This window comes from Salmo salar, chromosome 12 (assembly GCF_965601325.2).
Source record: "Salmo salar chromosome 12, fSalSal1, whole genome shotgun sequence".
Lineage (NCBI taxonomy): Eukaryota > Metazoa > Chordata > Actinopteri > Salmoniformes > Salmonidae > Salmo > Salmo salar.
In genome coordinates, this window is record NC_138302.1 from 17,945,107 (window position 1) to 17,961,315 (window position 16,209).

Below are 16,209 nucleotides of genomic sequence, written 5' to 3' on the forward strand. Positions count from 1 at the left end.
CATATGTCAGTCTTACGGTTTCATTATCCTTATACAGTACATGTGTCAGTCTTACAGTTTCATTATCCTTATACTGTCATGCCCCGGCCATAGAGAGCCCTCGGGGTTCTCTATGGTGTTTTAGGTCAGGGCGTGATTAGGGGGGTTTCTAGGTATTATATTTCTATGTTGGTGTGTGTGTATGGTTCCCAATTAGAGGCAGCTGATAATAGTTACCTCTAATTGGGGATCATACTTAATGTGTCCTTTTTCCCACCTGCAATGTGGGATATTGTTTTGTTTTGTATGAGTGCCTATGTGCGCTACGTATTTCACGATCATTATATCTTTGTTATTTTGGAAGCTTCACTATCATTAAAATGTGGAACTCTACTCACGCTGCGCCTTGGTCCAATTATTCATACGACGGCCGTGACAGAATATCCAACCAAGCATGGACCAAGCAACGTGCCCAGGAGGTGAAGGAGAGTTGGTCATCGGAAGAGATACTAGGTGGATGCGAGACCCTTCCTTGGCGGGAGTTACAGAGGAGTAAAGAAGGACAGCGATGACGCCGGGGTCCGCGGCCACAAACAACCCAAGGGCAACCCCATGATTTTTTTTGGGGGGGGCACAAGGGGCGGTCAGCCGAGCCGAGGAGAGAGCCAGAGACCGTCTGGGAGTCGATGGAGCAGTTTGAGGAGGGAAATCGGAGAGAGATGTTGGTTAGGAGTATACTGCAGCACAGGTGCGCTGAAGAGCGTGTCATCAGTCCGGTGCAACCTGTGCCGGCTCCACGCACCAGGCCTCCAGTGCGCCTTCCTAGCCCGGTATGTCCTGTGACGGCTCTCCGCACTCATCCACCAGTGCGTGTGTACAGTCCGGTGTCTCCAGCGACGGTCTACAGCCCGGAACCTCCAGCGATGGTCTACAGCCTAGAGCTTCCAGCGACGGGTCACAGTCCAGAGCTTCCAGCGATGCTTCACAGTCCAGAGCTTCCAGCGACGGTTCAGTCCAGAGCCTCCATTGACGGTCCACGGTCCGGAGACTCCAGTGACGGTCTACAGCCCAGAACCTCCAGTGACGGTTCACAGTCCAGAGCTTCCAGCGACGGTTCACAGTCCAGAGCCTCCAGTGACGGTCCACAGTCCGGAGACTCCAGTGACGGTCCACGGCCCGGAGCTTCCTGCGCCGGTGCCATGGCCGGAGCCTTCCACTGCGCCAGTGCTCAGTCCAGGCACGGCGTCCAGTCCTGCTCCATGGCCGGATCCTTCCTCTGCGCAGGTGCTCAGTCCAGGCACGGCGTCCAGTCCCGCTCCATAGCCGGAGCCTTCCTCTGCGCCGGTGCTCAGTCCAGGCACGGCGTCCAGTCCCGCTCCATGGCCGGAGCCTTCCTCTGCTCCGGTGCCCAGTCCAGGCACGGCGTCCAGTCCTGCTCCATGGCCGGAGCGTTCCTCTGCGCAGGTGCTCAGTCCAGGCACGGTATTCAGCCCGGCTCTATGGCCGGATCTGCGGTCTGAGTGGGTTCTACGTCCCACACCGGAGCCGTCACCGACGCTAGTTGCCCACCCTAACCCTCCCCATCTAGTTTCAGGTTTTGCGGTCGAAGTACGCACCTTTGGGGGGGGGTACTGTCACACCCTGGCCATAGAGAGCCCTCTGTGTTTTAGGTCAGGGCGTGATTAGGGGGGTTTCTAGGTATTATATTTCTATGTTGGTGTGTGTATATGGTTCCCAATTAGAGGCAGCTGATAATCGTTGCCTCTAATTGGGGATCATACTTAGTGTGTCCTTTTTCCCACCTGCAATGTGGGATATTGTTTTGTTTTGTATGAGTGCCTATGTGCGCTACGTATTTCACGATCGTTATATCTTTGTTATTTTGGAAGCTTCACTATCATTAAAATGTGGAACTCTACTCACGCTGTGCCTTGGTCCAATTATTCATACGACGGTCGTGACATATACAGTACATATGTCAGTCTTACAGTTTCATTATCCTTATACAGTACATGTGTAGAACAAATGATCAAATATATGGGGTATTGTGTAGGTGTCACGCCCTGACCTGAGAGAGACGGTTTATTTCTCTATTTTGTTAGGGCAGGGTGTGGGGTGGGCATTCTATGTTTTGTATTTCTTTGTGTTGGGCCAAGTATGGTTCCTAATCAGAGGCAGCTGTCTATCGTTGTCTCTGATTAGGAATCATACTTAGGCAGCCTTTTCCCACCTGTGTTTTGTGGGTAGTTATTTTCTGTTTTGTATTTCGTTACCTGACGGAACTGTTTGGCTTTTCGGTTTGTTTCTTTGTTCTAGTGTTTCGTTGTTTAATAAATATAATGAACACTTACCACGCTGCGCTTTGGTCCCCTCTCTACGACAGCCGTAACAGTAGGTATTGTAATGCAGTAGGCTACAGTTGAAATGTCCTGGTGTAGCCTGGTGTAGCTATTTCTGCTCCATGCAACACTGTTCAGGAACACTTTTTCTGTGTGACTTGTCAACTGATACAGTATCGCCTGTCTCTCTGCTTGAAATTCATCAGTTTACAGTGTATCAATGAAATTTGGATAAAGAGTAGAATATATTGTTATATACAACTCAGGTATAAATATATTGTTACATACAACCCAGGTATAAATATATTGTAATATACAAATCAGGTATAAATATATTGTTATATACAAATCAGATATAAATATATTGTTATACAACTCAGGTATAAATATATTGTTATACAATTTAGGTATAAATATATTGTAATATACAGTTATTACAGTTATGAAACTATATAGGTAAGCACTACTCCATTTTGGTTCAGCAGTTATCTGTTTTGAGCCGTTTGATTAAGTGATAGACAAATGTATTGTTATCAAATTACAAGAAAATCATATCAAAAGTAAAGTGAATATTGCATTTTCAAAGGCAGATACTTGAATACTTGAATATGTGTGCCAATTGAAAGAGTGATTTGGGGCAGTGAACAAATTACTTTGTGAATCTGTTTGTAGTACTCAGTCAATTGAAAATGTGCTTAGAGTTTTGACCACGTGACATTTTGATTATCTGTTTAGAGTTTTGTACTTAGAGTTGTGAAAATGTACCACATACTTGTGAAAATTGCACCAAAGTGAAAAAAATGAAGACTGTAAATTGTCTTTTCAAATGTTTTAAGAGTTTTTATGGAAGAATTGTTATCAATACTGAAACGCTAAAAAATGTAATGCTACATCTCGTGTGTGTTAATAAAGTTGTGACATTTGAATCATGTTGTGTTTTCGTGGAACTGCAGTTAGAGAGAGGGGATATAAGGGAGGGGGACGGTGTCAAGTACTATCAGTTCTGTGCACATGTGTGTGTGTGTCTGGAGTGGTTCGGTGGTGTGTGTGTGTGTGTGTGTGTGTGTGTGTGTGTGTGTGTGTGTGTGTGTGTGTGTGTGTGTGTGTGTGTGTGTGTGTGTGTGTGTGTGTGTGTGTGTGTGTGTGTGTGTGTGTGTGTGTGTGTGTGTGTGTGTGTGTGTGTGTGTGTGTGTGTGTGTGTGTGTGTGTGTAGTGGGGAGTGTAGGTTACTAGGTCCTAACCTTTTTTCTGTTATTTTTATCGGTCCACACATCCTGCTCTCTCTCTCTCTATCTCTCTGTCTCCACCATTCATTCACACTCACCACCCTCCATAACCAATTTATCTGCAGTACATACACACACACACAACAAATATAAACACATTCAAACCTTTACACGCACACGGATAAAAATTCCATGTCTGCTTCTTCAGTCAAAAACAAACTTCCAGTCAAATGGGGTTTTCTGGATAAGGAGGAAGGAGAGAAGATGACTACTCTCAGAACAACAGTAGTAGTTTTACTGGGTGAGTTGTGCTGTACTTGTTATCATGGCTTTCAGATTATTATTTTATAGAACACCAACAGTCTGTCTTCTTTTTCTTCTTCTCTGAAGGTTTGTACACCTTCTGCCAGAAGACAAGTATGTTTTGTACCATTGTCTAAGTTGTGTGTGTGTGTGTTTCTGAGTGTGTCTGACTGTGTTGGATACCCCGTCCCAGGAGCCTCAGTCCTAGCAGCCTCAGTCCAAGGAGCCTCAGTCCCAGGAGCCTCAGTCCTAGGCAGACCGTTGCTGTATGGCCCCTCAACAGCCCTACAGAAGACTGTAGAAGAATTCCAGTGTGAAGTGGAATCCTCCAGTAAAGAAGTGTCCATCCTCTACCAGCTATTCAGGTGGGTGTTGCTGTATTGTAGGGAATTCAGGGGGTAGCCCTGACCGAGACTCAAACGACTGTCAACCCAAAACCTTAGTTGTTACGCCAAAAGATCCTTTTCCCGAACCTCTTGACCAGCTTGCTAAGTGTTTGGTTAAGATCGCTGCAATATCTACCTCAAGACCCTAAGTACTGGAGATCTGACAGGAGCTGTTGTCAATATGAATATATCAGTAGGCAAGTAGGCTAATCAATCAAATGCAGTGCCTAGGGGGTGGGGTTCTAGGGGTCAATTTGAAAATCACATGAGACAAGACCTTAAAGATGCACTATGCAGAAATCGCTCCGCCATTTCCTGGTTGTTAAAATTTGAATAGTTCGCCTAATTTCAGTTTATGTGACAAAACAAGCATGTATAGTGTTGAGAACTCTTGTACCATCTAAACCGCTGTGAAATATCTTTTCCATAACCAATATAGTATTTTCAGCTGTTTGAAGCTGGTGTACAAAATTGAAAGTAAAAGATGCAAAAACAAAACTTAAGAACAGGAAGCATAGAAATAGCATACATAGAACAGATCTACCGCTTCTGAGACTGGCTTTTAATGAGGATTACAGATCTATAACTCACATTTCTATGTGAATTTGGTTGGGTCGCCCCCAAAAAGTTACATATTGCAGCTTTAAGGTTCTACAGAGCCCTGTCAATATAATGCCATGTAAACAACACAATAAAATATACATTTTACCACTGTTATGTATCCAATCCATTACTGTAATCTGTCCTCAGGGAAGGTGACCGGTCCAAGACCTTAGGCTTCTACAGCGCTCTGTCTGGTGAGATGGCCAATTTCCCTCTGTTCATCACTGCTTCCTATGAGGGCTACATGGTGTGTGTAGCCAGCGTCCAGAACAACACAGTAATACAACCCACCGTCAGTGAAAGACACCACCTCAGAGTAGTCGGTGAGTCGTAGGCCCTGTATTAATACTTTTGTTTTGTTCTGGAAGAATTAGCGTCGGAGGGAATGGCTGCCATTTTACAGGCACCTAACCAGTTGTGTGTTTTTCACATTGTTTGTAACTTATTTTGTACATAATGTTTGATGCTACTGTCTCTTATGACCGAAAATAGCTCCTGGATATAAGAACAGTGATTACTCACCTCAAACTGGACAAAGATCATTTTCTTTAATGAGTCTGAAGTGAAAGATATAATGTTTCTCCCAGACAAGGCTCAAATCCCCTTCATTCACATGAAGAAAATAAGGAAATACAGGGGGCGGAGATCAGGGTGCCTTGTGAGAATTCGTCGGTGAGTGGGTAACCCGCCTCTACAATCCATTCTATTAGACAACGTGCAATCACTGGAGAATAAACTGGAAAAGCTTAGTTTGAGACTATCCTACCAATGGGACATTAAAAACTGTAATATCTTATGTTTCACCAAGAATGACGACACGGATAATATACAGTTAGCTTGGTTTTCCGTGCATCGGCAGGACAGAACAGCTACGTCCGGTAAGACGAGGGGTGGGGGTGTGTGTCTATTTGTCAGTAACAGCTGGGGCGCGATGTCTAATATTAAGGTAATCTCAAGGTATTGCTTAAGGTATTGCTGAAGTAGAGTACCTTATGATAAGCTGTAGACCACACCATCTACCAAGAGAGTTTTCAGCTATATTTTTCATAGCCGTCTATTTACCACCACAAACTGACTCTGGCACTAAGACCACACTCAACGAGCTGTATAAGTCCATAAGCAAAGAACAAAATGCTCATCCAGAAGTGGCGCTCCTAGTGGCTGGGGACTTTAACAGACAAACTTAAATCCGTTTTACATCATTTCTACCAGCATGTCACATGTGCAACCAGAGGAAAAAAACTAGACCACAGACTGTCCGTAATAGGTTGAGATAGGCTGGACGGAGGGCTTGTAGGCCTGTTGTAAGGCAGGTCCTCACCAGACATCACCAGCAACAACGTCGCCTATGGGCACAAACCCACCATTGCTGGACCAGACAGGACTGGCAAAAAGTGCTCTTCACTGACGAGTCGCAGTTTTGTCTCACCAAGGGTGATGGTCGGATTCGTCGAAGGAATGAGCGTTACAGCGAGGCCTGTACTCTGGAGCGGGAGCGATTTGGAGGTGGAGGGTCCGTCATGGTCTGGGGCGGTGTGTCACAGCATCATCGGACTGAGCTTGTTTTCATTGCAGGCAATCTCAACGCTATGCGTTACAGGGAAGACATCCTCCTCCCTCATGTGGTACCCTTCCTGCAGGCTCATCCTGACATGACCCTCCAGCATGACAATGCCACCAGCCATACTGCTCGTTCTGTGCATGATTTCCTGCAAGACAGGAATGTCAGTGTTCTGCCATGGCCAGCGAAGAGCCCGGTTCTCAATCCCATTGAGCACCTATTGGATCGGAGGGTGGGGGCTAGGGCCATTCCCCCCAGAAATGTCCGGGAACTAGCAGGTGCCTTGGTGGAAGAGTGGGGAACATCTCACAGCAAGACCTGGCAAATCTGGTGCAGTCCATGAGGAGGAGATGCACTGCAGTACTTAACGCAGCTGGTGGCCACACGAGATACTGACTGTTACTTTTGATTTTGACCCCCCCTTCGTTCAGGGACATATTATTCCATTTCTGTTAGTCACATGTCTGTGTAACTTGTTCAGTTTATGTCTCAGTTGTTGAATCTTATGTCTCATACAAATATTTACACATGTTAAGTTTGCTGAAAATAAGCGCAGCTGACAGTGAGAGGACATTTATTTTTTTGCTGCATTTACAGTCTTCATAGAACTACAATTTCCTCATAGAACTACAATTTCCTCATACAACTAGAATGTACTCATAGAACTAGAATGTACTCATAGAACTAGAATGTACTCATAGAATTAGAATGTACTCATAGAACTAGAATGTACTCATAGAACTTGAATGTACTCATAGAACTAAAATGTACTCATAGAACTTGAATGTCCTCAGATAATTCAAATGTCTTCATAGAACTACGATGTCCTCATAGAATTTGAATGTCTTTATACAATTACAAGGTCTTAATAGAACTAAAATGTTTTCACAGATCTAAAATGCCCTCCTAGAATTAGAACACAACATTATCAGATTCTATGGTGCTAAGAATGGTTCTACTGTATGGTTCCATGTGTTCTCCCACAGACCCAGTCAACGGTGCAGAGGTTGTAGTCCAATCAGGGTCTGTGGAGTTCTACGAAGGGAAGCCACTGTCCCTACGTTGTAACATCACCAAAGGGAACCACGTCTCCTACCAGTGGCTGGTGGATGGGAAGCCCCTCCCCCTGTCTCCTTTACACAATCAGACACAGGAACTCTTCATCGACAGGTACTGTATTGTGGATGGTCTGTTATTACTGGGCTGTCTGGTCTGTCTGTCTTGTGTTTGTCTTTCAGAGGTTCACTTTTGCACACCTGAAGATGAACTGATATATTTATTGACAAATACACCATTCCAGTCACATAGATCTTCGTCAATGTTTTATTATTTAGCTTCTTGAAAATATGTGAAAACTCACTGGAAATATTGTTGACAACATCTGTATTTGTATGCACTACTACAGTATGGTGCCCCAGGACAGTGGGGAGTACACCTGTGTTGCTACCAACCAACTCAACTTTACCAAGATCTACTCCTCCAGGAGCACTGCCAAGGTCATCAAGGTCAAAGGTCAGAGGTCAGGGGTCATTTGTATCACATAATTATGGAGTAGGGTGAAGTTGCCCCTAGATGCTGATCTTGAGTCAGTTTTGCATTTTCCACACTAATGCTTAAGGTTAGGCTTGGGGGAGGGGAAGCTGATCCTAAATCTGTACCTAGGGGATACTCATAGAGATAGATAGAGGGCTCTAGTGCCCCCAAAAACTTTTTAGCATGGGCAGCAACATAGAGGGATTTCACCATTTTGGATTAGTCAACTGGGTGGGACTTCCTATGGGTTAACGAAGGATCACATAATTCCATCCGGGTCATCAGGAGGGATCAGCCAATGAATTATGCTCATGAACAAACATTCCATAACTGCAGCTGACAGTATATCACCAACCTTGGCTTTATACCTGTTCAAACAACACACTCCAGGTGGCAGGATGTACCCTTTCAGCTTGTTTACCAAGTCATAGGAGTAGTATAAGAAGAAAATTGACTACTTTAAAATGGAGATGCCCTCAATGGTGCTGCCCGTGCTTTCACAGATGTCATAATGGGACAGATACAAAGAAGAGTCCTCAATTATTCTTTATGGCAGTGGTTCTCAACCTTTTTGGTTACTGTACCACCAACTGAATTTTGCTCTGCCCGTAGTACCACTCATGTGCATTTTACCAGCAGGCCTGCGGTCTCATCAGTCTTGCCAAGTACCCCCAGAGGTCCTAGTACCCCTGGTTGGGAACCACTGTTCTATGGGGGAACTTCACCCCGGAGCTAGAATCAGGGTGGCATGCGCGGGCCAACTGGCAAGTGTCCTCACTGACATTTTCAACCTCTCCCAGACCTAGTCTGTATTACCTACATGTTTCAAGCAGACCACCATAGTCCCTGTGCCCAAGAAAGCGAAGGTAACCTTCCTAAATGACTACCGCCCCGTAGCACTCATGTTGGTAGCCATGAAGTGCTTTGAAAGGCTGGTAATGGCTCACATCAACACCATCATCCTGGAAAACCTAGACCCACTCCAATTTGCATACCGCCCCAACAGATCCACAGATGACACAATCTCCATCGCACCCAACACTGTGCTTTCCCACCTCGACAACGTTGAGACAGCCTATAGGGAGGAGGTCAGAGACCTGGCCGTGTGGTGCCAGGACAACAACCTCTCCATCAACATGAGCAAGACAAAGGAGATGATTGTGGACTACAGGAAGAGAAGGACCGAGCACACCCTCATTCACATCGACGGGGCTGTAGTGGAGCGGGTTGAGAGTTTCAAGTTCCTTTCTGTCCACATCACTATGCATAGTCACTTTACCCCTGCCTATATGGTCAAATGACCTCGACTAACCTTTACCCCTGCAACCCCTGCACATTGACTCTATACCGGTACCACCTGTAAATGGCCTTGTTATTGTTATTTTATTGTGTTACTTTTGTTTTTATTTTTTACTTTAGTTTATTTAGTAAATATTTTATTAACTCTATTTTCTCCCAACTGCATTGTTGGTTAAGGACTTGTCAGTAAGCATTTCACTGTAAGGTCTACCCCTGTTGTATTCAGCGCATGTGACAAATATCATTTTATTTGATTTTATTTGATGGGGTTAAACAACCCCCCTCCTGTAATTCTCACAGAAACCACTTGATGTCACCAACATTTTTTAACACTTTCCCTGGATATCGCTAGTCTTTCCCTGGATATCGCTAGTCTTTCCCTGGATATCGCTAGTCTTTCCCTGGATATCACTCGTCTTTCCCTAGATATCATTAGTCTTTCCCTAGATGTCACTAGTCTTTCCCTGGATATCACTAGTCTTTCCCTGGATATCACTCGTCTTTCCCTAGATATCATTAGTCTTTCCCTAGATGTCACTAGTCTTTCCCTGGATATCACTAGTCTTTCCCTGGATATCGCTAGTCTTTCCCTGGATATCACTAGTCTTTCCCTGGATTCCACTAGTCTTTCCCTGGATATCACTAGTCTTTCCCTGGATATCGCTAGTCTTTCCCTGGATATCGCTAGTCTTTCCCTGGATATCGCTAGTCTTTCCCTGGATATCGTTAGTCTTTCCCTGGATATCACTAGTCTTTCCCTGGATATCGCTAGTCTTTCCCTGGATATCGCTAGTCTTTCCCTGGATATCGCTAGTCTTTCCCTGGATATTGCTAGTCTTTCCCTGGATATCATTAGTCTTTCCCTGGATATCGCTAGTCTTTCCCTGGATATCACTAGTCTTTCCCTGGATATCGCTAGTCTTTTCCTGGATATCATTAGTCTTTCCCTGGATATCGCTAGTCTTTCCCTGGATATCACTAGTCTTCCCTGGATATCGCTAGTCTTTCCCTGGATATCATTAGTCTTTCCCTGGATATCGCTAGTCTTTCACTGGATATCGCTAGTCTTTTCCTGGATATCATTAGTCTTTCCCTGGATATCGCTAGTCTTTCCCTGGATATCACTAGTCTTTCCCTGGATATCGCTAGTCTTTCCCTGGATATCGCTAGTCTTTTCCTGGATATCATTAGTCTTTCCCTGGATATCACCAGTCTTTCCCTGGATATCGCTAGTCTTTCCCTGGATATCACTAGTCTTTCCCTGGATATCGCTAGTCTTTCCCTGGATATCATTAGTCTTTCCCTGGATATCGCTAGTCTTTCCCTGGATATCACTAGTCTTTCCCTGGATATTGCTAGTCTTTCCCTGGATATCGCTAGTCTTTCCCTGGATATCACTAGTCTTTCCCTGGATATCACTAGTCTTTCCCTGGATATCGCTAGTCTTTCCCTGGATATCACTAGTCTTTCCCTGGATATCGCTAGTCTTTCCCTGGATATCATTAGTCTTGCTCAAATAAAAATGTCATCTGTCTAACCACAACTGTTTAAGTCAATCCACTAAAACAATTTTGAGGTAATATTTTCCTCATTTAGAAAAAATTATTTATTAAATCTAATGAATTAGATCTATAAACATTCTATATACACACTGAGCATACAAAACACTAGGAACACCTGTTCTTTCCATTAAATAAGTTGTACATTTTCCTGTGTGGCTCAGCTAGTAGAGCTTGGCGCTTGCAACGCCAGGGTTGTGGATTTGATTTCCAGGGGTGACCAGTACAAAAAAGTAACCACTCACTACTGTAAGTTGCTCTGGATAAGAGCCTCTGTTAAACCACAAAACATGTAAACATAGACTGACCAGGTGAATCCAGGTGAAAGCTATGATCCCTTATCAATGTCACCTGTTAAATCCACTTACATCAGTGTAGATGAAGGGGAGGAGACAGGTTAAACACCCCCTTTCTAAAGTTTCTGTTTTTATTGAAGAACACAGACGCAAAAAAAATCTGCCCTCTTATTTCCCTTCAGAATGTGTTTGCCTAAGTATAGCGACAGGTAGCCTAGTGGTTAGAGTGTTGGGCCAGTAACCGGAAGGTCGCTGGTTTCAATCTCTGAGCCGACTAGGTCAAAAATCTGTCTGTGTCCTTGAGCAAGGCACTTAACCCTAACTGCTCCTGTTAGTTGCTCTGGATAAGAATGTCTGGTAAAATGATAGCCAGTATGCACATATCTAAGTCTTACCACACGGTGCTTTTTTCTTTTAGAAAAGAGACGTTTGCATGAAGGGGGTTGTTTTCCTCCAAGTTGCCCTATCTCTCCTGTCTAGGGCAGGAGTTTTCCCTGGTCAGGTCCTGCAGTCAGGGAAACCCCACCCTGCGTATTTCTCAAAGCTCCTGACAGCTAAAATGGATTCTGTCATGTCTGTCACATATTTGTATTTTTTAAATTATTTTTGGTGAAGTCAGTGTCAGTATTTAATCAAACCCTGTATTCAGATGATATCTTGTTCAAAACTGTCTCCATCCATCCTCTCCTCTCTTTCAGAGCTTGTGTCTGAACCGGACCTCCTCTTCCTGGTACTGAAGGAAAGAGACGGGACCTACTTTGCCCTCGTCACGTGTCAATCACTCAAGGGGACTCCGCCCATCACCTTCTCCCTCTACAGCAGGTCAGAGTTCATCAGCACGGAGACGGTTGACGAGCGATTCGCCAGGTTCTCTATTCCAGTGGTTCTAGATCTCCACATGGGCTTTCTACAGTGTCAGGCGGAGAACGGAGACCGGGTGGTGTACGGTCAGTGGACGGCCATGCACGTTGGTAAGTCTGTCTGTCTGTCTGTCTGTCTGTCTGTCTGTCTGTCTGTCTGTCTGTCTGTCTGTCTGTCTGTCTGTCTGTCTGTCTGTCTGTCTGTCTGTCTGTCTGTCTGTCTGTCTGTCCTGGTCTGGTCTGGTCTGGTCTGGTCTGTCCGACAGTCTGTTTCAAGAAAAGGATTTGACCTATAGTTCTGTTCTCAGCACTCAAGACCCACTAGACTTATCAATTCTCATACATTGAAACTCATCATTTCATGTTTGCATCCCAAATGGCATCCTTTTTCCCTACAGAGTGAAAATGTTTTTGCTCTGGTCAAAAGTAGTGCACTATGTGGGGAATAGGGTGCCATTTGTTTCGCTGAGTATATCTACCCCCCAGTTTCAGTAGGTGGAGCTGTGACGATGCACTACGACACCGACGTGGGAGAAAACTTCTCCATTGTGGGCCTGAGGTTCTACTGTTCCGTGGAGAGGGGAACCTTTCCCCAGTACCGCTGGTTCCTCAATGGAACTGTTCTAGAAGGCCGTGGAGACTTCTACTGGGTGGAGAACCAGCCGGAGCAATCCATTTTGTTGTTATCCGTGGGGAGGAGCAGTGCCGGAACGTACCATTGTGATGTGTCCAACAGCTTTGATGGCACTACGGTGATCAGCAGTGAGGAGAGGTACATCGATAAAGAAGGTTTGGCCTGAGATGAGTCTTTTCTTTTTTCTTAAATATATTTTTATTGGATAGAGAGAGATAGCTGAAAGAGCAGTGGGCCGGATTAAAACCCATGCTGGCAGCGGTACATTGAGGCCAGATTCAAACCCATGCTGGCAGCGGTACATTGAGGCCAGATTCAAACCCATGCTGGCAGCGGTACATTGTACAAATGCTCCAGACACAGAAGCTTAGACCACTGGACCATCCCAGGCATGAGAGTCTTTGCTTGACTGGAATTGAGTGAGTGTGAGTGTGTGTGTGTGTGTGTGTGTGTGTGTGTGTGTGTGTGTGTGTGTGTGTGTGTGTGTGTGTGTGTGTGTGTGTGTGTGTGTGTGTGTGTGTGTGTGTGTGTGTGTGTGTGTGTGTGTGTGTGTGTGTGTGTGTGTGTGTGTGTGTGTGTGTGTGAATCTTACAGACACATGGCTCTACATAAGGTCAAGGGGTTGTATGTAGTTCAATCAAAGCCTGTATTCAGATGTTTGAAGTTGTTTTTGTTTGTTTACCTCTTCTTCTTCCTCTGCCAGTGTTGAACCACCTCCCTACCATGGTGGTGGCTGTTGTGTTCGGCTGTTTCCTCTTCCTGGTTACCTTGGTGACCACCTGTTGTTTCATTGGTCTGCTGTACCGTGAGTGTACACTCTTTTCTTTTTCTCCTCTATCTCGTCTCTCTCACTCCTCTCTCTCTTTTCAGTTTGTCTCTCTGTCTCTGTCACTCCTCTCTCTCTTTTCAGTTTGTCTCTCTGTTTCTCACATTTCTCTCTCTTTTCAGTTTGTCTCTCTCTCACGCTCCTCTCTCTCTTTTCAGTTTCTCTCTGTCTCTCTTTTCAGTTTGTGTCTCTGTCTCTCACACTCTTCTCTCTTTTCAGTTTCTCTCTGTCTCTCTTTTCAGTTTGTGTCTCTGTCTCTCACACTCTTCTCTCTTTTCAGTTTGTCTGTCTCTCTCGCTCCTCTCTCTTTCTCCACTTCTCTCTCTCTCTCTCTCTCTGTACCACTCCTTAATTAAAATTACTTTTACGTGTCACAAATGAATATCTTAACTCTAACCCTGTTGCCTGTTTTTCCCACAGGGAAAAGACAGTGTCTTGTTGAAAAGTCTACGTAAGTGAATTTACTTCCCCTAACAATCTCAGCCCTGAGATCCCACCTGTTTCACCAGGCTGTATTTCCAACCACTTCAGTGGCCAGATATTTATCCCCGTATTCCTCCATCTCCTACAGGCTGGATCTCAAGTTGGGTCTGGAGATGCACAACATAATGGTGTCTGATGAGGATGAAGGGTTCCTGGGTCGCCCGTGCATTATGGTGGCCGAGGATGATAATGAAGTTGTGTGTGTGTGTGTGTGTGTGTGTGTGCGCGCGCGTGTGTGTGTGCGTGTGTGTGTGTGTGTGTGTGTGTGTGTGTGTGTGTGTGTGTGTGTGTGTGTGTGTGTGTGTGTGTGTGTGGGTGTGTGTGTGTGTGTGCGCGTGTGTGTGTGTGGAAAGATAATAAGTACATACTTCACATTCAAGTTCATTTCGAACATCCCCACAGAGCGTAACATATTCCCATTTTCTCCCAATGAAGGATGAAGAGGAATACATGGAGGATGAGGGAGTGGTAAGAGCAGCCAGAATCATTGACTCAGATCAGGTAAAGTAGCCTAGATCAATCAATCAATCAATCAATCAATGAATCAACTAACCGATCAATCAACCAATCAATCCATTCATCCATCCACCCACCATGAATCAGTTAACCAATTATCAATCAATAAATGACCCAATCAATCAGACTGATGTCACTGATCCACAGGAGGAAGTAGAATCGACAGACGAGTGGCTGCAGCTACAACAGGAACTGAAGAAGACCTTGGAGGATGAAATTCCAGAAAAGAGCTTTTAAATTCTACAACCATCTAAAAAGAAGCGCTGTCTACACATTCCATCACAAAGCCCTCACCTACAGAGAGATTAACCTATAGAAGAGTCCCCTCAGCACGCTGGTCCTGGGGCTCTGTTCACAAACAGACCCCACAGAGCCCCAGGACAGCAACACAATTAGACTCAACCAAGTTATGAGGAAGCAAAAAGATAATTACTTGACATACTGGAAATAATCACCCCAAAAAACAGAGCAAATTAGAATGCTATCTGGCCCTAAACAGAGAGTACACAGTGGCAGAATACCTGACCACTGTGACTGACCCAAAATGATGTACAGACTCAGTGAGCATAGCCTTGCTATTGAGAAAGGCCGCTGTAGGCAGACCTGGCTCTCAAGAGAAGACAGGCTATGTGAACACTGCCCTCAAAATTAGGTGGAAACTGAGCTGCACTTATTAACCTCCTGTCAAATGTATGACCATATTAGAGTCACATATTTCCCTCAGATTACACAGACCCACAAAGAATTTGAAAACAATTTAAACATTGATGAACTCCCATATCTTCTAGGTGAAATACCAGTGTGCCATCACAGCAGCAAGATGTGTGGCCTGTTGCCATTAGAAAAGGGCAACCAGTGAAGAACAAACACAATTGTAAATACTACCAATACTTATGTTTATTTATCTTCCCCTACTATTTGTACTACAACTATTTGCACGTCGTTAAAACATTGTACATAGATGATAATATAACACTTGAAATGCATTTTTCAATCCTTTGTCACTGCAATGTTTACTGTTCACTTCTAATAGTTTTTTGTTAATAATGTTTTGTCTTCTCGCTTTTGTTTGTTGTTTATATCAGTTGCTTTGGCAATGTAAACACATGTATTCCATGCAAATAAAACCCATTTGAATAGAGAGAGAGAGAGAGAGAGGCTACGTAGAGGTCGTCAGAGAACAAGAGAACCCTGTAGGATTAAGTGAGATTAAACAGCTCCTCCAATACACCTGCACTAAACACACGCACACACACACTATTGTACTAAAAGTTTACTTGTTCAATTAATAGGAATATTTATATAAATATATAACATAAAAAATGTTAGCTGTTATCCTGTTTATCTCACTCTTAACAACTTATTAGTTAGTAGTTACTGTGTTTCTGACTGCTATTCGTTCTTTTTGCAACATGAAATCGCTATCAGTTAGCATGTGGAACATTCAGGGCCTAAACTCATCAACCTTCAGACTGAAGAGTTTAACACTGGAGTTCAACACACATCTTAAAGATGTTGACGTCATCATTCTGCAGGAGACATGGTGTAAGGCTGACATTGTCACTCACTGTCCCAACGGCTACAGAGAGGTAATTGTGCCATGGGTCCTGGGGCTGAGTTCACAAACTTGTTCTACTAACACACTAAAGCCTCAGGACCAGAACATCCAATCAATCAGAATAAACCAAATTACAACACAGTCAAAACAAAACTACCTTGCATATTGGGAAACACAAGCACAAGCACAGAGCAAAATGCAGTGCTATCTGGCCCTAAATCAACAGTACATCGTGGCTAACTATTTGA

General features: G+C 44.3%; 1 protein-coding gene across 6 annotated transcripts; it reads left to right on the forward strand.

The window, feature by feature from the left end:
• The first annotated feature begins 3,515 nt into the window (after positions 1-3,515).
• On the forward strand, positions 3,516-15,546 carry LOC106564359 (Fc receptor-like protein 5). Of its 6 annotated transcripts, none has more exons than XM_045690895.2 (12): positions 3,516-3,845; positions 4,041-4,212; positions 4,984-5,159; positions 7,384-7,567; positions 7,803-7,909; positions 11,783-12,055; positions 12,437-12,733; positions 13,282-13,383; positions 13,825-13,855; positions 13,976-14,084; positions 14,323-14,388; positions 14,551-15,546. In XM_045690895.2, the coding sequence occupies exons 1-12, from the start codon at positions 3,737-3,739 to the stop codon at positions 14,638-14,640; spliced, it is 1,716 nt and encodes a 571-aa protein (XP_045546851.2). In that variant the 5' UTR covers positions 3,516-3,736; the 3' UTR covers positions 14,641-15,546. The 6 variants fall into 6 exon arrangements, with proteins under 6 accessions (XP_045546851.2, XP_045546854.2, XP_045546849.2 ...); XM_045690898.2 differs by having other exon boundaries at positions 3,520-3,845; positions 4,009-4,212; positions 12,431-12,733; XM_045690893.2 differs by having other exon boundaries at positions 3,520-3,845; positions 12,431-12,733.
• Positions 15,547-16,209: the final 663 nt, after the last annotated feature.